We start from the raw sequence: 25,317 nt of genomic DNA, 5'->3' as shown, positions 1-25,317 counted from the left end.
ACAAGATAGGATCCAAAAAAGATTCAAAAATCCCATAACAAACTTTGGGTCTTAAAAATACTACTTTTGGTGCTTTATATATCAGAAATGCTAATCCAATTAGAATAAAGAAAAATAAATAAATAATAGTGGCTCCTCACTACTAGGACCTCTCATAGAACATTCTAGATTATAATTGAAGATGCAAATTGATTCCGAGACCAAGTCATAAGCACATAACTATCCATACCTAAAGTCTTCAATACAATGTTTTGTTTATGATCTCAAAATGACATCATCAAACATCATAAAACATCCTCTCGAGCACAAGTCCAACCCCCTACTAGATATATTAGATCAGTACTAATGTAGAAATCCACCTTGTTTCTGATCCTCAACGAACACTCTTCAAAGTATTTCCGTGCAAGGTGGTACCTCCCTTTCATCAATATCCCCATTTTGATTTTAAAAGACGCAACAAATCAGTCAATCCATCAATCATGTCAGAGTTTTGGAGCTCCGAATTCCAGTTCTCGAGCTGCACCCAGATTCTGCATTGCACAGGTTCTCCCCGGAACGAAAGAGTCTGAGCAGAGGAGATTCTGGGTCCTAGATAGGATAATGATTCAGAATCGTGAAAGCATGAAATCTAGTAATATATGTAGTGAAACTTGATCTGCAGCCGAGACTATTGTCGAACCCCAATGATCAATTCCACACTCATGGCATAATCTCCATGTAGGAGCACGGACAGATTGTTCCATGTCGGAGCTGCTCATGGAGGAGATAGGAATAGGTTGCAAGCTTTTTCGCGTCTTTTAGAGGGAGCCTGCGCAGTGTCGTGAGCATTTAGTTTCCCAACATGTATGGTTTTTTGAGGTGCGATGTTCGACTGTCTGAATTCCTCCGGCATGACCACCTTGGCCAACAGCTTCCAAGGACGCTGGGAAGAGCTAGTTCACTGTGAAGTGGGTTCTGCATACGCATTCGTAGTTCAATAGTGTTAATCAACTGAAACAGGTGAGGTAGATGCGGGCAATTGATCTGCTGCACACAAGTCTTGGTATGTTTCATTTTAGGGTTTCATTGTCGTACAGTAAGAAAATCTGCTCGGGTTGTTTTTGGCACTATTAGGCGAACGCCCGAGGTATCTAACGAGGGGAACAGTTTCCTGCCTCCAAGATCTTGGGTACTGCAGGTGGACAAATTCCACCTGATAAATGGAATAGACCCCGTGGACAGCGAAAAAAAAGAAGATAAGGTGGAACAGTAAAGAAAGATAAACTCAATGCTAATGGCACGTGTGAAACGGTAAGCGAATACTGGGTGGTTAAAAGCAAGTTCGGTCAGCACGTTTTTCGAAAAACGTGTTTCCATTTAAATTTAACAATTCCTCGAAACATGAGAAACAGAACATATTACTGGTGGTTGGAAGGAAAAAGTCAATCACGTTGCCTTTTCCGTTCTTGAGAAATTCCATGTTTGAAGATAAAATGTTACTGACACGCGGCAGACAAGCTCAATGGAGAAATAAAATATAATAGTGTTCAGGGTATAAGCAGTCCCAATTAATCCAAATTTTAACGCAATAAACCAACCAGTACAGTCCACGTATTTGAATGGGTGTCAAAAATTGCAAAATTAGAAAGCTCTGTATAAATGCATGAAAGAAACTTTCGATGTACAAGCAAGTCAAAATTTTACTTAATACAAACAGGAAACAAGTACTTTGCCGAGTCGGTCTACTTGTTACCGAGCTTTTAGAAAGCACTCCGGCAACTAAGGTAGAAAAATGTACACAAAACTTACTCTTGAATACAAAAACCCAAAGCCTGAAATTAACTTCTAGTTTCAGTTTTATCGTCTCTTTTTTGTTTTTTTTGTTTTTGTTTTTGTTTTTTGTATTTTTGTAATTTTTTCCCTTCAGTTCACTCAAAATTGCTTCGAACCGTGGATGGAATGCAAGTGAGCTGTGCACAGCTGAGTGCAGAGTAACAATTACCGGATTCAGGTAACAGAGCGAAACACGACTGCATGCATCAAAATTACTGCAAGTATACTTTAGAACGGCCTTGGGCACCGGGGTGTTAGCAAATGTATAAGTCGCAACTTTCGTTACTTTTCGGATGAGTGCAGTGTGGCCCCTGGACATATTAGTGCAGGCTGAGTCTGAAGATGTTGCGAGTTTTCGAGATTGTTCCCGCGTGTCCAACGCGGTAACAATTGGTCGTCGATCTCGAAATTGTGCACCTAACGGTACTCCGACTTCGTATTGGCGCTGTAAAGCCTGCATCAGGGAATCCCGAGTAGCCGAGCCATTATTATTCGTTCTCTTAGGCTATATCCACCTTTGAATACAAGGAAGAAAGATAATTTTGTGAATGAATCTCTCATGTGAACGAGAACGAGTCAAGAAACCCTTTGATCGCTCGCTTTCTTCTCATTTATCAAGGGAGATGATCACTACCCTGCAAAGCATGGCAAAGCATAAAAGCCCCGCCTGAACCTCTTCGGCGAATGCCGCTAATTTTGCACTAATCCTTAGCAGATATTAGTACAAGCTGGTGGTGGCAGGGCATGATGTGAGGACACGATGTGCCTCTGTGCATACAGGGGCCTGACTTCGCTGGTTCATATAACTATAATCTGTCCAACGCAAAATGTCGGACTGACACGGTGAAGCTCAACTTACCAATCATAAACTGTGGGCGAATTTGGCTGCGCCTTGTCGAACTTGTCAGATCCCACCTTGCGCATCACCGTGTTCTGTCCTGGGTGGAAGACGCTACGCCAGATATTATCCTTTTCCTTGTGATCTGTACAACGAGCATGATAACAGTGGTTAGCGCAATCTGTAGCCGCTGAGCAGCATCCTCCGAAGGAATCGAATCGTTGTGTCAACATGAGCACAATTTGAGACTTAAGAGGTCGAATAACGGATTCCCTTAGCAAGTAAGAAAGATGCTCTCATTCACACTTACAAGATGAAGGAGAAGCCATGGACGGTGAAGCAGGCGGGGTTGATCCCAGACTACTGGGGGTGCCTGCCACGGAGTCGGTGTCCAACATAGTCATTTTCTGAGGCTTCTTAATGGATATGTTCTGCGACGGGCTATCATATGCTCCTGCACTGAAGCGTCGCTCCAAGACCCTTGGATCATGCATCGCTACATTGCACAGCACACACGTCTTAGTTGCACGGCTTTAAGCTCTAAAAAAGAAAGAGAGACGAACCAAAAGCACCTAAGAATTTAAGAAAACGGAGGACATTTACGCTGTAGCAGGCGTCAGAAAACTCCTGAGGCATTGAAATGGAAGCAAACTAAAATAAAAACAAAGCGTCCCACTCAAGAATGTGCAAAAACGTGGAAGACTTACACATCCAGTCATATGTAACATACTTGCACAACCTCATAATCTAGTTTGCAATTACAAGCATGTGTTACACTAGCAATGCAAAGATCGGAAAGCATGCCGGAAGCCTCACCGTCGCGTCCATTCTCTGAGTTGTTTTTCCGCAGTTGCTTCAAGCCTTTGTCAGGAGCTGAACCACCTACGACGTCGTCCCAGAGCTTCTCCAACATTCCGGCCATATCTACGCTGATTGTTTCTATACATGCAACAATTGCCACTGATATAAATTCGCTTTCACCAAAAATCAAATCAAATCAAATCAAATCAAAACCGAGAGCTCAATGCGAACACCACTTCATGCACTCAGCTACAAACTTCAAGGTAAACATCAGATCCGCACTAAACGAACACAAATCCTCGTCCTCCTTATCCTCCTCGTAAAACTGACTTCCATGCAGCAAAGAACTTGTTATCTCTCACCACTCCAAGACTCCTTACGCCAGCAACAACTTCCGACTCTGGACTTCAAATATGACGCAACGAAGGAAGCGACTGAGATACAAACTAGAAACGTCTGCTTAACACAACTAGAAGAAAGAGAACCAGAGCTTCATAATCTTTACCGATGTGAACTAGTGTGCTGAGAGAACAAACTAGAAACGTCTGCTTAACACAACTAGAAGAAAGAGAACCAGAGCTTCATAATCTTTACCGATGTGAACTAGTGTGCTGAGAGAAGATGCTACAATTGATGGGAGGAGCTCAAGACAGTGGTATTTTCTCTGAGCACAAACTCACATCAGCTACTTATGATTTTTTATGGCTCATGCCACGCAGTCTCAGCACATGTTCATCCATCCACAGTGACTACTGTAAACACAAAGGACTCTTCGTTGGGCTATGCCGGCTTGGCATCCACCACTGCAACTGCAATTCAATGAACTCTCGTGAGTGTTCCTATCCGCCTCTTCGTGTCTATTTCCTCCGCTGTGTCAGGTTCAAAGGTTTGACTGTACGTTAAACTTCTACCAATTCTTCAAAATTTTATTCCGGCAAGGCAAAGCCGAAGTGCAAGTAGATATCGCGCCTCAAAAAAATCATGCACGCCCCGCAAGGGTAGGGAGACTTGTGCAAGAATGCTTACCGCAGCAGCGCTGTGGTAATGTCACGACGCCCGACTAGTTGATGTGGAATTCTCAAACCATCAATTCTCTCAGACCGAGTCGCCTCACTTTATATCGCATGCTACAACAACCCCCTAACTTCAGTGATGAGCTTTTTAATCCCCCGAGCTATCGAATTTTGTAAACTAACGATGTGCAGTTTTTGCAAATTCTCACATGTTTTGAACAACACCAAGAACTAAACTATTCTCACTCTTGGTTGTTTTGGTTTTTCACTTCCTCGTTTTATTCTGCTTAAATTTTATATTGTCGAGGAATAGGATTTCACGTGCATGCAGCGATTACACCAAAGATGAAAAGCATTTGAATATTGGATTTTTCTCAGGGATGGATGTGTTTCGTAAGCTGGTCAGCATTATCTACACAGGTATTGTTGATGTGGAAATGTTTAATTATGACCTATGAGCCCGTTTTAGAATTTACTAATTAAATCCTCTACAGATTTAAACCGAATTTTCGGTCTGTTACCAAACAGGTGTTTGTTTTGTATTACCATAATTAAATGAAAATGGTAGGCATTCTTATTCTAAAAGCTGCTTTTTTCCGAAAAATAAATAATAATTTTTTTGGTATTACTTTAGTATTACTATAGTAATTTATCAAATACGTTAGTGTTATAAGTTTATAATCTGTAAATTAATCAAGTAGCGTTAAATATATGCATAAAATAGTAAAGGTAAATTAATAACACTAACTAACAAGCATGGTTCTGTACACAACCAATCTTTTTAAATTTGAGGTGTCTTTTTATGACTGTTTTTATTTCAGAATATCAAATTTTCAGAATAATACTGTACATATATTTTTTTACTTTTATGACGATCAACAAGTTTTCAATTAGACGAAAAAAATTAAAACGAACTCGCTATTGCAATTGACAATCACTTCCTATAGATGGGTAAGAAATACGTGAATTAGTACGGTATACATAAAAGACATATTGAACATGCAACCAGTACTCGACGACGCATGTGAAAACGGAGATGGGGCATTTGACCTAAAGCCACGCCACACGGGATTAGGAACGTCCAGGAAGACGAATACGACACAGGAGTAGTGCGGAATTGACATCGGGATCGGATATTTTACCACGAATCCGAAATGGAGGGCATAGTTGGCACTTCGCCACGTATGATTGGCTGAAGGGGGCCAGTCTACGTGGGGTCCATGCTGTCAGGTTATCCTCAAGGTTTCCGGGGTCCTCGTCAGCATCGTCACCCTCAGAAGATATTTGTCCCAGATCTACGGCGAGAAAGAGTATTCCATAAGGACAACTATATTTCCTTGTTGCGACTGGTCACCCTGTCGGTGGAGCATTGGACTAGAAAATGGGAATTTTAACGCCGTTTGTTGGTTGGCGAGGAAAATTGGCGACGAAGAGCAGGCGTGTTAAGATTTTGGAGGAAACCCATTTCAGTCTCTTCTGCGAGGGCGGAAACCCTACAAATTCCGCCCCGAATGCTGCCCCGGATGAGGGTTTTTTTTGCGACTGTGCTTCCGTCGATGCAGAGCCTTTTTTCGTGCTTCGGTCGTCTTCTTCATCTTCTTCTGCTTCTTCTCTTGGGTTGTCGCAGGAGAATTGTTAGGTGGCTCCTACGAATCTCTTGTCAACGCCATCTGCAAGTCCTCTGGTCAGTGAGGATGCTCCGATCATCCATCGCCCATTCTTCATTGCAGATTTGTGGGTAGCTTTGTTGTCCTTGATAATCTATTCTCACCATTTCGCAATTGAGTGATGACAATTGTGAAGTGGTCGTGTAAGCTGGGGATTCACAGAAAAAGAAAAGAAAAAAAGAGTGTTCTTGTTAGAATGGTGTGATTTTACTTTCAAGATTGCAGTTTGGCTAGTGATAAGTTTTTGTTTAATCTGATTTTTCTACTAAGTGAACATTAACCTGAATTATATATTTTAAATTGAACTAGTTTGCCCAATTCGCATATGGTGGCAGGATTAGAATTACCAACCTTCATTTGGTAGTGGTGTGATTGAGAGTTTAGCTTGCATAGCAAAGACATGTATTATTATCAACTCTTCTTAAAGAATTTTGTGATTAGGAGAGATTGTGACAAAAAACAATTTTAAAGTTTGTGATAAAGGTTAATGTTGAGATAATTCCTCTAGTTGGTTTATATTTAGATTAATCAATAAAAAGAAAAGGTAAAAGAGGAAAATAGGGAGTAGAATGCATTTTCTTTTGTAAATGACATGAATAGCATTGTCACCCAAATTTATGTTAGATTCTCTTTAAAAAATGGTTTTTTTTTAAAGAATTGACAAATTAAGTAAAAAGTTGTTAAAAATGCCCCTGAAAGTTTTTTAAAGATTCACTATAAAATTTATCAAAATTTATGATATTGAAATAAAAGGTTTAGTATTTTATATAGAAATGGGATAAAAATTGCTTCATTTTGTACAATCTTCTTACTGTCTGTGATATAAAAAAGACTCACAATTCTAAAGAATAACTTTTCTTTACTATGCAAGGAATGTACATAACACTTTTGGACCACATTCTTTTATAGCGTGCTTTTAGATATTAAGATTCCTTCAGTTTTTACCTTTGTAATGGCTAATTAATGTTAATTTTGTAATAGTATTTTTATTTAGTGTATTATTTTTAGTAGAATATTAAATATAATACTAATATTATTTTAAATTATATTATTATTATTTATAATATATAAAATAATAAATTAAAAAATACTTATAATATTTTATCTAAATTTATAGTACAAGAATAAATCTTAATTCTAAATGCTATGGGATTAAAAGTAAATAAATAAAATAAAATAATCACACTTGAAATAACACAAAGTAATAAAAATAAGATTGGATACAAAATTAGAAATACAACAGTATATAAATTGCTTCAAAAATTAGATAGATTGCAGTGCTACTAGTTACATGTTTTGTATTTTATTTATTAGTAATAATACTGTAATAGATTTATTAAATTTATTATAATTAATTACATAAATTGATTTAATTTGTCTATATATAAAACTATTACATAATTATTATTATTATTATATTAGTTGTCTAAAATTGTGAAGATATTATATTTTATAAATTGTTTATAAATTATTAAAAATATTTTGAAAATATTTCAATTCCTTCATTTATTTGATAACAAAGAATATATTTAAGAATAAAAAAGAATAACAAAGAATATATTTAATACTATGACTATAAATTTTAAAAAATGCTAGATAGACACCTCCATTTTAATGCATGGACTCCCCTTTGTGCATCACACTCCAATATATACACCTTTGTAAAAAATAATTATTTTTGATTTTAAATAATTAAAAAAAATTACTCAACATTGATAAATACCAATGGTAATAAAAAATTATATTTTATGTTTTATTATTAAATACCAATGGTAATACCAATGGTAATAAAAAAATACAAAGCCTTACAAGGTCAAAAAAATTGAAGGTTGAGACAATATGCAATAATAGAATGCATATAAATAATAGCATATCAAATTTTAGTATTAAAGTAATAACTATAATAAGATTTATGAGTTAAAAATTGTATTTTAAGAATCATGATTTAAAATTAAAAATAATTAATTTTTATGGAGTATATGTGCAGAGGTGCACAGTATGAAAAGGAAGAGGACGGGCAAGTGGGAGAGGTGTCCATGCAATAAAAGAGAATAGTCCACTTGGGAGCTTCCTAAATTTATTAATGTTAAAATATAGAAGAATATATTTAAATTGTTCAAAATATTATTAAGAAACAACCTACATCATCAAATATAAATTCTTAAACACATTAGTAAATCAAAAAAATAAAAATAAAAATAAGATTCAAGTACATTAAAATATTTTGAATATGTATTTTTTATATTGCCATGTAGACAATTTGGATAAAAAAATAAAAAAATAAAAAAATAATTTTAGCCAAAACCACTAGTATATTACAACCTAAAATATACTTAAAGGACTTTGGCAATATAAAAGACATAAACATTACAACCTAAAATGTACAAAATTCCATGCAATCTTTTATATTAATAAAATTATAGTTTTTTGTTAAAGTATTCTTTCACCAATTTGGTTTGGTTTGGTTTTTTTTTTTTTTTTTTTTTTTCATTTTTATCTTTATTTTTAATTTTTTATTTATTTATTTTTATCTTGTTTTCTATATGTTTTTCTAAATTTTTTTCTACAAAGATAAACATATTTTAAGTGTGAAGCCATAGAAACTTCTATTGTGATTTTTAGATTTAATTTTATTAAAATATAATAATATAATAATAAATCTCATATATATATATATATATATATATATATATATATATTTATCCAAGCAACAATGTTAAGTATGAACTTCATTTCTAAGAAAAAACCCAAAACTACTAGTAAAGTTCTACAAATCTATCTTTAAACAATATGTTTTGCAATTACAATAATATATCTTTTTTCTAAGTTGACACGTACTAAATTTGTAAAGAATTTGGTATGTTATATTGATATTTTTTTATTTTATTTTTAAAGCATTAATGAATTTCTCAAAGAAAATTTTCTAAAAACCAGAAGTTGTCTTTAACAATGCCATTGTCTTAGGAATAAAAATAAATATACACTTATTGAGAAAAGAAAAGTCTAAAAATAAGATTATAAAATTGTATCCAACTTTGTTAGTACAAGATTAACATTATAAAATTGATTTAGATTTTTGAATTACTACAAATAATTTATTTAAGTCAATCATTCTAATTATCAAAAGCAATCTAAATTTAATTTTATAAGTCCATGAACAATTTATTTTTAAGATATGCTTTGCTTGCATTTTTTGAAATAACTCTTTTGACATTGTTCATTTTTGTGTTACAAAAAAATCATAAGTGAACTAAGTTTCCATAATCTGAAAATCTGTTGTTAAGCCCAGTAGGCTAAACCAAGTCCGTCTTCTACATGTGGGTGAACAGTCCCTTGGTAAGCTTGAAAGAGAATAAAAAACGCATGTTGTATACTTAGCTACAAGGGGCACGCTGATATTGAAAATATAAAAAGATCATGAAAACCAACTCAAAAGCACAGAAAGAAGAAGATGAAAGACGAGGAAAGATGCAAGATATTTTGCAACCAATGATGCTTGTGCCGTTCTAACGGAGAGCAAGAACGATAGACGAAGTGCTATCGCAAGTTGATCCTTAGCTTGTGCGACAAGGGCTTTCGTGAGGGGATTTCACAATAGGTAGTAATAGTGTAGCTAGCTCATGAATATGTGCAACAACAGTAATTGCAGACGAAAGGCTGAGCCCATGTTGAGGTTAAAAAAAAAAAAAAAAAAAAGAAAAAAAAAAGAGGAAATATCCTACGCAACCCTTACCCACCAATGCTAGCCCATATCACTAACATCGTCCCCTGAGCTAGCCCAGGGGCTTGCTAAGGCCCAAGATTCCAACAAAGGTGAGAGGGGGCTAAGTGAGGGAACACATTTTGAACATGCAAAAATGAAGTGGAATTGCTTCTAATGACGGGGTGTAACTTGATAATAATACCCAATTGCTCAAGGAAATGATAATCACTCAAAACTGCTGTACCAATCAGATTGAGCGAGTAGCTCTTTCTCTGAATATGAATCTGTTCCTCCGAATATTCAAAAATTGAGAGCAGCTAAAGTCAGAGAGGACAGATGCGGACCTGACGAAATTCTATCTATTTCAATCCGAAGTTCATTTCCACAAATCTGTTCACTGAATGTGAACACTATTAAATAAGCTCATATCCCATACCCTCAGTTTCGAGACCTACAGAAGGCGACCCACCAGGACGAGCACTAACAAAATGAAGGTACAGTGAGCATTTTAATGATAAGATCTCGATTTGCACGAAACGTTTCTGTATTTTCTGCTACTACTGCCAGTTTCATAATGTTTATCACTTGCTTGTTGCTTACGTCTGAGAGAATCCTGAATTTCCTGCAATATGTCATGGATATTCACCAGAGAATAAATATATGATACCTTTTGCAGAGATAAAACTTTCTTATCACAGAAGAAAAAATGTTGCCACAGACACCAATGTGGTAAGTGGACTACAAGAATAGGCCATGTGAAAGGTCATTTTGCAGCAATGATCCGTACACGCAAACAAGAGTCTACATCCAGGTTCTGAAGCACACCTTACGTTTCTCGTCCTTGAGAACCTTGAAAATTACGTCCTCCTGTTTCGGTGACTTGAACTGAACAGTCCTTCTGGACCTTGACGACTTTTTTTTCTTCAGACGAAATACTTTTGATGATCTCACTGTTCCTGAAAAATATGGGGATCGAAGAAATCTACCCTTGGATCCAGCCATATTGCAGTCGGGTAAGCCTGCATGAGTTCCAGAGGCTCCTTTGGAATGTGAACCTTCTCCTTTACCCTTCTTCTCAAAATCCATAGCCAAGCTAGCGGTTAGGATTTTTGTCATACAGAGCTGATTGGAAGATGGAGGGCAACTCAAAACACCAATTGCCTTTTCTGGATTTTCATTCAAAGGTGCTGCATCAGACCCTTGCCGATCTCCTGCCTTCCTGCAGTAGAGAATGGTAGCATACACTAAATATCTAAAAAATCCAATAATTGTTCTTAATTTACAGTGTCATGCTATTTGTGGGTCTCACCATAGACCACATGTGATTTCCAGTATGTCCAGCTAACCGACACATTCGACTTGTGGCTAGAGGTAGTAAGGACCTGTGTAGTAATCTGACCTGTGAGAGGATTCTGAAATGTGAACCATCTCTGGCACCTTCTTCCTTGCCGCGTCGCGTAGGGCCTCCGTAAGTTTCTTCAGCCTCGAGCAGAGCACAGATTCCGAGGGCAAATCTTCGCTCTTCTTTCCAATTGAGTCCTGCACCTATATGTCTATTAGCCATACATACAAATGCGTAAATCCTCGGATTCTATACGTAATAGCCTTGTCTAGACTCCTAGTGAATGATCCTAAAATGCAGTAAGGATGGTGAGTTATGTTCGATCTGGAATATGCTGGTTGCCAAACTAAGACTTGGTCTTTGACAATTAGGATTATTTTGATGTAAATGGATCACATTTTCAGATATCATAGAAAATCATGCATCCATAGATATGAAAATACAGACTTCTTAAGACTTACCTTCGGACGGGATTTTGCGTTGGAATTCTTGGTGTTGACAAGAGTGTTCACCCTTGAAACGAAGGAGAGACTAGTGTCTGACCTATGGAAAAGCAAGGGTTAAACCTTTTTAGCTATAAACACAAACTAAACCAGCAACAATACGCAATTTAATCATGAATGCAAGTCCGCCCAGTCATCAATCACCGTTACAAATAAGAGGAACTTTAGAGATAAGCCACAGAGTCAACCGTGTGATTGAGCTTTTTTTTGCAGTGAAATGATGCATGATATGCATCCGCATATCATTAGACCAAATACTATCAACTTACTTCATCCTTTTAAAGAATTTATGACCATACAGGTGTGCCGCCTTTAGAAGGTCAGCATCTTCCTTTTTCCCCCACCAATCTGGAAGCTTCTTTGATCTGCAGACCCCAGTTTGTACATCCATAAATACGATTAGTACTAACTCTACAGGGACTCAAATGACTTATTAATTCCACCTCAAATTTATACATGTTTCTCGGTTACGAAAGCGGCTGAAAAACCACCTGTCAGTGACTTTTCTACCATTGTTACACAACTATTTCTTAACAGACAAACCTCATACGACTTAGTTGTAGGAATGCTCAGGGGTGAGACACAAATCAAGAGAGGCCGATATTTACACCAAGGTTATAACAAAGAGGATCGTTTCCTATAACCTGAAAGCAACGTGAGGGGGAAAAGCTCCAAGTTGAGACTGAAGAGCCTCAGCCAATAATTGGCTATCCTCCAAGGACTGCAAATACCTGTAAGTATAGCATGTTCCTCCCATGTCAGGTGAGCAGATGTTGATAATACTGCGAACGTCTGACCGCCCTTAAGTTGCGAACAGAGAAGTGCTGAAGCAAAGAAAGCTGTCATAAACCGCGTTCAACAAATCAGAGCCGAAGAATGTTGTAACTTAACACTCTTAGAGTCACTAATATTCATCCATATCATGAATGACAGCACTAATCTTCCATCTGAGATTTCATTGTAGTAGCTTGCACATCTACAATCAGAGGACAATTATCGATGAACCTCGGAACCTCAAGCAAACATACAGACGTTTGACCAAATTACCCCAACGTCCATCAGAGGTTCGACATAATTAATTGCGACAGAGTATCGCTGTTTACCCGGAGGACAAGCACAGATTTATAGTCGAACTATGTAGCCGGGATGAAACTCTGCACAATGTTCTCCTAGGAAAAAATGTATCCCATTCATCAACTACAGTGACTCACGAACCTTGGAAATACCAAGATTGCGCAATAAATTTCTAGTGAGATTTGAGTACCTTTGGGCCTCTTTTTGAAGTCGTTGCTGAAACTCTAATGATTGCATCGCTAGTAAAGCAACAGCTGGTACTACTGGGGGCTCGTGATGAGTGTCCTCCAAAGATTCTCCTCCTGCGTCAAGCTGAGACTTTCCTCGTGAAGGTTGGATCTCTCCGTTGATCATCAATTTAGTTGCATTAGACAATACCCGAGTACCACAGTTTCGCTTGCTTCTGGTCTCAACTTTAGTGATTAATTTCGATTTTGTAATTCCCTGTTCTTGGATAGCTGAAAGTGATGGCCCAATAATTGGATATCTTCGATCACTTGCTTTCCCCGTCACTTCACCCGTTGTTGGAGAATCTGGTTGAAAGACTCCAAAGCCATTACACACTTGCATGTACTGACAAAGATGGATCAGTGCTTCAGAAACCTCTTCAACTTCTTCAGAACCACGGTGGCTTAGTCGAGCTTCTCCCATGATTTGATCTGCAGGCAGATACCAGGTTCTGACATCACGACGCAGCTTGACACGGACAGTTGCAGTGACAAAGAGGAAAGAAGTTGAAAACACTGTTCAGCTGTGAGGTTAAGCTCTCCATAAATCAATGGTGAAAAAAATAATGAATATCGACCATAATACGACAGTCAAGTCATGAGTATCTTCCTGAAACCAATTCGACTGTGAAATTATGTATACTTACCAGTGCGGCCCCTTCCCAGCGCAAACAGTTGATCTTCTAATCGTTTAAGCTCTCGATCAGACCATTGTTTTACAGATGGATCGAGCCCTTGTGGTTCCTGGCCAACCCTGGCTCTTGTACACTTCCTCATTTTCCTTAATGCATCATTTCCATCTGAATTTTCATTCTCAACGAATACACCCATGTCTTTATAATTCATCCCACTGCGAGTCCTTTTACGGAGACCTCCTGACAAAGGCAATATTGGTGATTTCGAGTCCATAGCTTCCAAAACAGCCTTCTCACAAGCCTCGGGAAGCAACTCATGCCACGATGCTGTTGCATCACATTCTGCCTCAGGAATATCTTCAGATGCTAATTCAGGATTTGATATAAACGTCGCGACAGAAAATGTATTGTTCGTTCGCCTGGAAAAATCATCGAATAGTAAGTCCAGTCAGAGTCAATCTAGAATGATAACCTGGTGCGAAAAAGACATTCAACCATGAGGTAATCGTAGTTGCTAGAGAGGATTTATGGAAAATGCGGAAAATCTAAACAAGCATACTCCTTTCAAGATGATTCACACTAGCCAATCTCTTTGAGAAGAAAGGTTCAGTTTTTATGAGGAATTTGCATTCGGTGGAGTAGTTATACCCTCCTATCTGTCGCTGTTGAGTTCTCTGCTCCAGAATCTGTTCAATATTTTGGGAGCTGAATTCAGATGCTGCTTCTCCATCATCCTGCAAAATTGTGCAGTGAAAACGAAGATGTATAGTGAACGAAGGCTACAATATTCAATCTGTACTTGGCGTGATTCGAACACTTCACAAATGAATAGACAAGTTCTACTGTCAGACCTTGCACACCTGTACATGATATTTTCCAAGGGGTGGCAAGTATATCATACACTTAAGACGAGAAGTATCGTTGTTTAAGTGATTGCATTGTTGCATACCTTAAGTATGTCATATGCTCCGTGCTTAAGGAGGCTTTCAATATTTTTGTTATGATCTTGGGTTACATCAACTCCCATCCGATTACCCAATATAGCCTCATCCAGACCATACTTTCTTGAGGAGCACTCAAACAAACGTTGCTCATATGTGTTCCTTGTGATGAGCCGGTATATTTTTACATCTTTGGTTTGACCAATCCTTTACAATAACGTAAAAAGTTCTAAGATGACGTCGGATACAACTAATAGTTTCTAGTGCCTCAGTCCCTTACTAGTGGACAAAAGTGAATGAACAATCAAATAGAAAGATAATATTGTCATGACGAAGGGTGGATTAAGAATAAGATTGATTAAGCACCTGTGGCAACGAGCCATGGCCTGGAGGTCATTTTGAGGGTTCCAATCAGAATCATATATTATACATGTGTCTGCCTGCATCAAAAGTAATTCAAACACTTTAGACTTCTTACAAAACTTACATACGAAAGTGTATCTTCCTACATGTAAAAAACTTCCAGTTACGAGAAACTTAGCGAACTGCAAGAAACATGTAGTAAATGATGAGAGTTTCTTTTTCTTACAGCTGTAAGAGTGATGCCCAATCCTCCAGCACGAGTGCTTAGAAGAAAGACAAAGATGCTGCTATCTTTCGCCGAGTAACGATCAATAGCTGCCTACGTTTACAAATCAGACCAGGATGGTTAAGCGGAAAAAGAATAACATCAAAGATCCGCGCTTTGAATTGAATTTCACAACCTAGTTAACTGTGGTTAAGTATTGTCACGAGCGAATATTAAGGGGGGAGAAGGGTTTGGTAGGTTGTGACACAAAAATGAAGCCGTCTCATGTTTTTAGAGGAATTTTTCTTCAACTGTGAATGCTAACCTGGCGATCAGAACCACGTATTTTGCCATCGATACGTTCATAGGAATACCCCTTTGATAGAAGATAGTCTTCTAATAGGTCGAGCATCATTGTGAACTGTCAACCACATCATGAGAGATTCGCCTTAACGTGAGAGACTCAGACGTCATATGACACATCTTGAGTCTGCAAGTTACCCTTCATGCTCATATCTAAAGGATTAAATAGTTCAGAGAAGGCTAAGAGACATGGCGTCAGACAGGAACGTAATAATTAACCACGGTAGAACCCAATAGGAACATCCAGTACATACCTGAGAGAAGATGAGTACGCGACGACCTGCTTCCTTCAGTTTAGGCAAGAGTTTGTCGACCAATACCATCTTTCCTGAACTCTGGGAAAGTAGCGTCTCAGCCAAATTTGAAGCATTGCCATCCTGTGGCACATACATACACGTTAACTCGTTAATGCTTTGACACTATTTTCTTTATATAAAGACGATCTGTGATATAGCTTCCACAGAGTAAATTCTCAAAATAATCTAAATTGTTAGATTGCAGGGAATAATTTGAAGTCTTACACCTTGAGGAATTCCACGGTAAAAAGACACTCAAAGAATTGGGATGTTTAGCATACGTTCAATGAGCGATGCTTGAACACAATACTCTCCTCAAGTCCATCGCACAAAAATGGGTGGTTGCACAGCTTTCTTAGCTCCATGGCCTGCAATCAATTGGAGTTGAAAGATAGAGGACTCGAAGACATTTTTGTGATAAACTGTAGAGTGTATGACATCGAAATGAGGTTTTGCTGCTAGACAGCTGCTAGGGATCGTAATAGTACCTCTTCATATGATACAAGCTATAGATAACTCATGCACGAATAAAGTTCTGCCACTAGGAGATGAACTCTACTTGCTGTAAAGAAAATCTATGTTGCACATGATCTTTCTCAATTGGTAAAATCTCCAATGTTGGGACTGCTAACTGTTCGGTGTAGAGACGTAATAAGTTTCATCCTTTAACCTGATGTGGTGCCTTACCACATTTCTAAGACTCGGCATGTTGGTGGCTATCGAACCCTTTAATAACGTCGAAATATTGTTTTCATAGATAGCTCGGTAGAAAGCTCGCTGCTCCTTGGTTAATTCAACCCAAACGATAGTCTGCCAACGCACATGATACCCGATTTTATGCCAGGTTAATATCGAACTTAACATAATCATTTGAAGTACAATTAAAGAAAATGCACGAGAATACATGAAGCCAAGATATCTATGATTGAAAAGTAGTACCACCTCTTCCTTCATAGGAATACTCTTCTCTACATCCTCCTTCATACGCCTTAATAGTCTGGGTCTCAAAATATTATCTTGAAGGTCTTTGATCTATCCAAAAGTATTAATATTATAGATTATCACATTATAGGCTAGCCTTCCCGATACATGATAATATATACAGAAATATAAGCACTAGACTAGATGGGCTTTTGGTAAAAAGAATGCGCAAAAAGATTCACCTGTTCAGCTGCCTTGATGTCGCCATACTTTAGAAGGAAATCCTCCTCTGAGTCAAACTCGTTCCGATCAAGGAGATAGAGGAGGCTACTGCAAAGTTCACAAAATAATATGAAGAAGAGACGTACACAGTGCGTACTTAACATGGTTAATAGCGAAAAGGAATGCCGTAATGTTTACTAAAGTTTGAAGTCCAATTCAAATGTTCTTATCAGCACTGTGTTTTACTTTTCGAGAACAAGGAACTTGCATCCACTGTACTGTAATCTACTTACAATCTAAGTCATCAATGTATAGACAGAGATCAACTTACAATAACTCTTTCGTATTATTCTGAACAGGAGTGCCTGTTAGAAGCAGAAGACCACCGTGTCTCACGCGCAGTTGTCGTAAAGCTTGAGCTGTTTTCGACTCTCGAGATTTCAGCCTGCAGGTTCAGTTAGGGTTCAGAAGCTGATATTTAACAAGCCGATTTTGGTTGGCATGAGCAGAAAATAAATAGTCATAAACTCAAAAAGGATCAGTAAATTGTGCAACCTGTGGGCTTCATCAACGATAATGTATTGCCAAGTCTCCCTTGCAAGCTTGTTCTGGTCCTTCATGAGGATTTCGAAGCTCGTTAACAAGATCTAGAAACCAAAATGAGCTCACCATTAATTAGTCATTACCTCAATCTACGATTCTCCAAGTTGATAGCAATCACCACGTGTTGGAAAACTCAATGCGAGCTTATGAGCTCTCAGAAGCAACGACGGCTAGTTCACAGTATACGGGATACGATGTCCCATGCTTTACAACGCTCTATACATTTCAAGTTAAGAAAAAATTCTTCTGCTTTTAGCGCCTGAATCATTGATCACGACATTCAATTCCGAATCATATTTTTTTATTATTTACAGCAGACTTACATTGAATTTTAATTCGGAGGAATTTCCATCACCATAATAAAATTCATAGTTTCTAATTATCTGCCTGTCTTCTTGATTTCCAGTATACACGACACAATTCATATCCGTCGCGGACTCAACTTCACGTCGCCAGTGGCCAAGCGTTGATACTGGTGCCACAACCAAAAATGGGCCTCGAATTTTTCGTTTTGTACGGAGGTTCTCGAGCATTGCGACAGACTGCACGTGAGGAACAAAGTTTTGCAATTACTCCATAATAATCTAGAATTTATCCATTATAATCACAGAACTAGTATGTTTATGGAGAACTAAACACGGTGAGAACCAGTAATGTGTATCACACCTGAATGGTCTTCCCTAAACCCATCTCATCAGCTAATATGCAATTGGTTCGGTTTTTAAAGTTGTGATCAAGCCATGCAACACCTGCCTCCTGGTAGTCCCTGAGTCTCCTTCCATCCTTGAAAACACCCTACAACACCGCTAAGTATTTCATTAGATAGAGAAACTAAGGAGGTTGAGTAACATTCTCGTGATTCTGAGGGAGATCAAGCTGAACGGAAAAATTGGCAAGGCTGAAGACAGGATATATCCAAAAAAAAGAAGAAAAAGCGAAATAAAGAACAAGATGTAGCGTTCATTTTATTTTGTTGGAAATTGACCAATCGTTTCTCCTATTACTGAAATTCTCAGCACAAAACTGCGTGACTTAAACACAGAGCCCATGCCTGTGACAATATTTCAGCTCGTCGTACGGCAGAAGTCCTCAGGGATATTTTGTGGAATCGGCAAATTGCTGCAACATCTTGACTCAGGTTTTCCTCTCTAACCCATGTTGCCTCCGTGTAGGGAAGGCCACACCACTTCACCAGATAGTATTTCTTGGATCCACGTTGCTCAGATGCAATTATCCTATCTATTTTGGTATAGACAGGGTCAAAGTCGGGAGAGTTCGTATCATCAAGAGTATGACCACTCTTCCTTCCTAAGTGATCCATGCGCTTGTGGAAACTCCTCAGAAGCTGAGGACAGTGTTTCTGCAGGACAGAGCCCTGGACGCTGACCGTTTCCCTATAACTTCGTAGGGTCTCCTTCACACGGAAGACGGCATCAGCGCCTGCATCTCTACTCTTGACCGACAAAATCTTCTCCACCCGACCGATTCGTCGAACTAAGTAAGGTCGATTTTCGTGTTTATTGAAAGGAAGTTCCAGGCTTAGATCATCATTATGACCGAAATTATCACTTCCTTCAAGTTTGTATTCACCATCGTAACTAGAACTAGGGGCTATTCCTTCAATCTTCACCCTTGCTGTTTTGACACTGCTCTCGCATTCCACAAATTGATGATACGCGAGGTCATCTACCATTGCCATTCTACCGCTTCCCAATTTCTGTTTCATGCTAGAAACTTGGCGGATCCTTCGCAACCTCTTAGGACGGCTGGAAGAAACATCAAGTGTCGCGTGGTCCTCCACACCTGCAAAATTTATTAGGGTGGTGAGAACCCAAGCCGGATACGATGAACCCTTTGAAGATATAAGAAAAGGTGGTAACTGTCAAATAATTTCTCTCACAAATTACCATACCGGAAGTGGAAGGATCATCCAAATCTGGCAAACAAGCCTCTACTTTATCGCCAGAATTTAGAGAAAGCTTCTCCTTCTCAGACAGTTCACGACAGTTCATTTCTTCTGCTGTGTGCTCATCTTGATAAGAACCGTTCGCCACATTAACAGTGCTAAGTTCCTCCTGGAACTTGTCCAAGGATGCGCTGGTAGGACTTTCTTTTCCATTGAGCTGAATTTCGTGCAACGGAAGGTGACGACTTTCTTCGTTACATGAGACATCATGTTGACCAACTGTGGGGGCAGATCTTGGAGCCGCTGGTCGTATACCATTGTCATTACTGCAAAAAGGCAAAGGAAATAATTCCTCGTCAGTCTCTCGCAACACTCATACAATATGCCGTCGACCTGATTTGTGCAAATTGGGACCCGTTCGTTGGATTTGACTAGCACGCGTGCACTCAGATTCCCACGCTCGAATGATCTATAAAAGCCAAATAAATTAAGCGCTTGTAGCCAACACTAGGGAAGCACCATGTGCTTTGAAGTTTTCACCAATACTGTGGAATGCAGTGATGGTCATGCAAGCGGTCCGTACATTACCGCATGTGATGTGCAGGATCACAAAAGTGACCTTCCTTCAAACCCAAACAACTTGAAGGACGCTCCCAGTTTCGGACTTTTTCAAGTTCCTCTAATTTTCTCTTTCTTTTCTCTTCTTGAAATGAGGGTAGAGCCATCCTAATAAAACCATTGAAGCCACTCCTGTGCAATGAAACTTGCAAATAAGTCATACAAACTCACTCAGAAACTAAGAAAAACAATTCAAGCTAGAATTTGCCCAAGCAGTCAAATTGAACCGCGATTCTAATAATCTGTTAGACATGCAAACGATTAGATACACAAAATGTGATTCTAGAAAACTGTGGTTTCCATCAAACAGCGATCGAAATCATCTCTTTCCTACCTGGACAATTCACTACATTCTATGCGACAAAAATGATAAAGTTCTCAGTTCATTAGTGTCTCCATCAATTGTACAATTTGTATTAACTTTAGAAAAGGAAGAGGATCTGTAATAAATGCCACAATGAATTCCTTATTCTACACGAAAGAACTCACATTGAATTGGAATTTTCTTCTGATAACAGGGCTACATCACTTAAACCTGCTCCTCTTACAAGCACATCGACACGTTCCGAGGTAGTCATCCCTGCTAGCTTGCTGGTTTTCACAAAAGTGTCACCTCCATCTTGATTTGAGTTTTGCCCCCTGCGTCCACCAAGGACGCTACGAAGATGAAAGCTCCCCCAACTGCGAGCCAGGGCAGTTTCAACATCTCCCTCTGATGAAGCTTCAATGTCTGTCTTGGATTTTCCATGAGCAGCTACGTTTCCCATTAAGAAATTGTTCGTGTCGCTGCTATCGGGGTCTTCAGTTTCTGAAAGCAACTTCGAGAAGAGGGCATGATCATCAGAGTAGTTCACCGGCTTTCGTTTCCGTAGCTGCATTGGAATCATAAATCGCTTGAAGCAGAAGTTTGGCAGATCAAAAACCCTGGATGATTTGCTCACGCATTAGTTTCATTGCTTCCGCAACTTCCAGCCTTGGCCTACGGTGCAAGAATTGCAGTTAGTCAAGCAATATACCCTTAATGCGCATAGAAAACGACAATGACAGCATTAAATTAGGACTCAATAAACTGAGGTTCATTCGCACCCTGATATCTAGGGGATTAACTATTTCAACAGCAATTTTACGCATGTCCATTGGATGAAGGCATGAGAGCAGAGTACCAAGTAAGAAAGAGCTGAATTGCAGCATGGATGAGACTTACAAATCATACAAAATGCATGACCATTTGTGCGTTTTGGATGCTTGTGAAGGCAAACTTATGAAAATTAAGGGTAATTGAGGATAACCACATATTGGACCCACGAACTAGAGAAAAACAAGATTCTACTGTTGTCGAAACAAAATTAAGTGCACTCCGTCCCCAACTAAAATCATTCGTTTTCTGTAATAGAGAAGACAACGATTTCTAATACGATTCGTTGCAAAATAAAAGCTAACATGAGGGACAAAGGCAAACCTGAAGGTTATCTGTTGCTGAATATTTGCAACGTCCATACACCTCCCTAGGCTGCTTTTAAGCGGAGTCTCGTGTGGAAATCATCAGCGCGTAAGCTGCTGCATTCTTGTACTGGCATGGCCTGTTTCAAGGGAACAATTTCAGTGTCAATCTTGCACATGGAATGTATGCTTGAAGTGTACAGAACCTCACTATAGAACTGCACAATAGTCACTTCACTAGAATACAATGGTCGCAGTGAGACATTCTACATCCGCTGGTCACGCGGCAGGTTGTCCAAACAGAATGTAATGAAGCAGAAAAGAGAAGACGAACCTCCATACGACTTCTATAACACAGCCGAGGATCCATCAAGAAAAAGAAAGTCGGAAGATCATGATTTAATAACCTTAACGACAAACTGGTGGTTGTGCTCATCATTTTGAAGACGAGAAAAACACTTCGCATTTAATGACAAGTATCCCAAACACTTGAAAAGGGATAAAGAATAGCGGAAACAAGGTCTTTTCAAACACCTATTCCCTCAGATGCAGTGTTAACTACAATAAGCTTTTTGTAAGAGTAAAGGTTTGGATCCAAATCTGCTTAGAAAATCCGAAAGTCAAAGGCATCACATGTAATTAGTGGCAAAAAGCTGCAATTAGGGGTGAAGAGGGAATACGCTTTTTCGCTGAAACTCATACTGAGAGATTGATATAAACAAGATAGTAAGGAATCAAATAGCTGGTCCATACTGAGCGGAAAGTTTTTTACACAGAATATTGTGGAAAGGGAAAAGTGCAGGGCCCAAGATCTGAAAACTGAGCATGGTTTAACCATGTCCAGCAAGCGCCACGAAAGCCGAGTGCATTTGTATAATATAAAGCAACATAATTACAGAATTGTAACAAGAATTGGTCGATTCCTCACTCACTTCAAGTGAACTACTCTGAGACCAACAAACTGTACACTAGCAACTCACATTTATAGCAGTAAGATGTCTTCCAAAACGAGCCGACATACATCCTACGATGCAGTCTAGTAACAAATGACGGAACAACATCGAGCCTTCAACTGCTATAGGTTCCATCAACACCTCTGCAGTTGACAAACCTAGAATTCTCCCGTCAAGAATTACCACACAAAATTGAACCAGGCTCGAAATACATGAAGAGAACAAAATTCCGTTAATCCACTCAAAAACTCAGAGGACAACTAGGTGTACGACTCATGCTCAGCGCACAACAGTTTCCAAACCGAAATACATACAGCCATTGCTCCCGACGCCATACTACAAAACACGTTTCCGTCAGAAGGAATGCATGCATGTCGCTAACATTGAATCGCGACTACTCAGATGAAGCGATTCAATTTCCATCTAGGATAACCAAAATGACTTCGACGCGTGAACTATGAGGGGCATGCGGCCATACGTCACTCTCCTGATCCCACGAAAACTTCGAACAAACACACAGCACCATCAATCGAAGCTGTTGAGATGAAATGCTGCTGCTGCTAAAGAGGAGGAGGAGGAGGCACCATCGGTGCGATCGGGATGGTTGGAGCGGAAACAGCGACGGGGTGTCGTGGTTGCCGCAACGTTCAATCTGTTTGCTCTCTATCGATGGCTGCTTCCAAACCCTGCCATGCCATGCCTCTCCATTTCGTTGGCTTCCATTCCCTTTGCTCTATTGGGAAGAGGACTTCCAAGCCCTCTCTCAAAACGGCACACCGCATCTCTAGCAGATGGATGATAACCTGATGCCACTTCATCCCTCGAGTCCAATTCCGTTCGTTCTCATGAATGGATGACGTTCGGTTCGTGGCTCCTCATGAATGGATGACGTTCGGTTCGTGGCTCCTCATGAATGGATGACGTTCGGTTCGTGGCTCCTCATGAATGGATGACGTTCGGTTCGTGGCTCCTCATGAATGGATGACGTTCGGTTCGTGGCTCCTCATGAATGGATGACGTTCGGTTCGTGGCTCCTCATGAATGGATGACGTTCGGTTCGTGGCTCCTCATGAATGGATGACGTTCGGTCACGTGGTCGTTCATTCATCGTTTCTGACCCTCTTCATAACGTTTTCTTGCTTGGGTGTTTGTATAGCTAATGCTTGTAGAATTTGACTTGTGGATGAAAAAAAATTAATGTCTAATTTATGTGAAGCTGAATAAATTACATTTTTATTATCTTATTTAGTTAAACTTTAAATGTGTTTATGTGTACTCAAGTCGATTTTATATCAAAAACAATTTTCAATTTGAAGATGCATCTTTGGCTCATGAGATGTTAATGTTGCTACATGTTCCTGACATAAATACAAGCATTGATGTTATGGTCTCCTCCTAACTACTGTAATGAATCAAAAAATTTAATCACAATGCAAAAGATATAGCCAAGAATCACTCAAATATATTATATTGATATCATATGGAATTAAAAACACCTTATTAAATTATAAAATAAAAATGTACATATATAATTGCAATAAAAATTTAAAATAAAAAATTCTTATAAAAAAATAAAAATATGTGCTATTAAAATCTAAATTTGAAAACTATTTAGTTAAATCATTCAATAAAAAAATCTCATTATAGGTTCATTTTAAGATATATATGAATATATAATTATATATAATTATTTTTAAATATAAAATTTTGATATGATTTATTTTTAATTCAATCTAAGTTTACTTTTAAATCAAAATAAAAAAACCCTAATTCTAGGATATGTACATATGCTATTGTGAACAAAACCATATTATTTAAAAATATTCTAATAAATTATGAAAAATGATAAAACAACCCAAATTTTTTACTAAAGCAATCTAGTCTATCTTAACTATCATTGCACCTTTATATCATCCATCTTTATTCTAATTAGTTTCCCATTTCCAACCATTGTTAATGGCAAGGGCAAGGAACTGGGAACATTAAGAATATGGGCAATAATTTGAAATAGAAGAATGGTTGGGAAAGGAGACATGGTTGAAAATGTACAATGATTGTTTAAATATGTGAGTTGATTTAATAAAAATCACTTAATTGGAAGAATTTTGTAAGAAATCCTAAATCTTAATTAAATTAATGATTTAAATTAGTTCAAGAAAGAATTAAAAGATACTACCTTAATTTCTAAAGATATCTTGAATACTTTTTTTAATATAATTATAAAAGTTAACAAAACTTTTTTTATATAGATAATGTATTATATCATATTTTATCTATCTAATAAGTTGATTCAATGTTTTATATAGAAAGGTCTCAATAGTGAATAATTTATAAGTTGGATATTGATATAAGTTAGGACATGTTGAACAATTCATGAGAGTGTCTAGTCCTTGTAAAGATGTCCTTAGATCATATTTCAAATCATATTATTTTTTTATTGATAAAATAAATTATTTATATAATATTAAATTATCATAAATATAAACATTTTGGTGGTACAAAAAAATTATTTTTTAGATGTATTTATCTTATTATAGTAAAATTTGATTTGGCTAGATCTTATTTTATTCAAATAAAGTCCATGGTTTAGGCACCTTGTTTTGAAGGTCAAGCAAAAAAATTTATGTATTAGTTCCCTCTTCCTCAAAAGTAGGCTTCAATAATAACACTTGACACAACCTTCAAGCCATCTAAATAAGTGTGTCACACTCATTATTATCTTCTACAAGCTCATTCATCATGACTTCTATAGTAAGTTCAATGGATATTGATTCCAATATACTAACATCACTAGTATCTCTTGTTCTCCAAACAAACATAGAGTTTATTCAATCAAATTCTATTAAATTTTTTGAAGCTAATTTTTTTTAA

General features: G+C 38.0%; 2 protein-coding genes across 26 annotated transcripts; both read right to left on the bottom strand.

The window, feature by feature from the left end:
* Positions 1 to 1,661: 1,661 nt before the first annotated feature.
* On the bottom strand, positions 1,662 to 4,527 carry LOC112292757 (dormancy-associated protein 1). Of its 4 annotated transcripts, none has more exons than XM_024541563.3 (5): positions 4,478 to 4,527; positions 3,467 to 3,589; positions 2,961 to 3,146; positions 2,672 to 2,795; positions 1,662 to 2,266 (listed from the first exon to the last, which is right to left on the bottom strand). In XM_024541563.3, the coding sequence occupies exons 2-5, from the start codon at positions 3,570 to 3,572 to the stop codon at positions 2,230 to 2,232; spliced, it is 453 nt and encodes a 150-aa protein (XP_024397331.1). In that variant the 5' UTR covers positions 3,573 to 3,589; positions 4,478 to 4,527; the 3' UTR covers positions 1,662 to 2,229. The 4 variants fall into 4 exon arrangements, with proteins under 4 accessions (XP_024397331.1, XP_024397330.1, XP_024397329.1 ...); XM_024541562.3 differs by lacking the exon at positions 4,478 to 4,527 and adding an exon at positions 3,814 to 4,110; XM_024541561.3 differs by lacking the exon at positions 4,478 to 4,527 and adding an exon at positions 3,957 to 4,110.
* Positions 4,528 to 9,999: 5,472 nt separating this feature from the next.
* On the bottom strand, positions 10,000 to 23,172 carry LOC112292585 (uncharacterized). 22 transcript variants are annotated; one of them, XR_016506579.1, is made up of 28 exons: positions 23,031 to 23,172; positions 21,513 to 21,633; positions 20,543 to 20,977; positions 20,024 to 20,185; positions 19,442 to 19,761; positions 18,581 to 19,332; positions 18,196 to 18,324; positions 17,853 to 18,071; positions 17,482 to 17,573; positions 17,258 to 17,371; positions 16,947 to 17,034; positions 16,723 to 16,815; positions 16,471 to 16,593; positions 16,065 to 16,151; positions 15,742 to 15,864; positions 15,450 to 15,545; positions 15,146 to 15,238; positions 14,923 to 14,996; positions 14,565 to 14,763; positions 14,264 to 14,349; positions 13,628 to 14,034; positions 12,944 to 13,412; positions 12,324 to 12,518; positions 11,949 to 12,044; positions 11,638 to 11,719; positions 11,234 to 11,387; positions 10,660 to 11,053; positions 10,000 to 10,456 (listed from the first exon to the last, which is right to left on the bottom strand). XR_016506579.1 is itself a non-coding variant. In XM_024541211.3 (28 exons), the coding sequence occupies exons 2-28, from the start codon at positions 21,548 to 21,550 to the stop codon at positions 10,343 to 10,345; spliced, it is 5,118 nt and encodes a 1,705-aa protein (XP_024396979.1). In that variant the 5' UTR covers positions 21,551 to 21,633; positions 23,031 to 23,172; the 3' UTR covers positions 10,000 to 10,342. The 22 variants fall into 22 exon arrangements, 14 of the variants coding, with proteins under 14 accessions (XP_024396979.1, XP_073395337.1, XP_073395332.1 ...); XR_012219091.2 differs by having other exon boundaries at positions 12,324 to 12,410; XR_016506578.1 differs by having other exon boundaries at positions 10,660 to 11,000; positions 11,234 to 11,379; positions 12,324 to 12,410.
* Between the last annotated feature and the right edge of the window lie 2,145 nt (positions 23,173 to 25,317).

The sequence above is a fragment of the Physcomitrium patens genome, chromosome 15, assembly GCF_059467195.1.
Source record: "Physcomitrium patens ecotype Gransden chromosome 15, ASM5946719v1, whole genome shotgun sequence".
Lineage (NCBI taxonomy): Eukaryota > Viridiplantae > Streptophyta > Bryopsida > Funariales > Funariaceae > Physcomitrium > Physcomitrium patens.
This window is presented reverse-complemented; position numbering and strand designations above follow the sequence as displayed.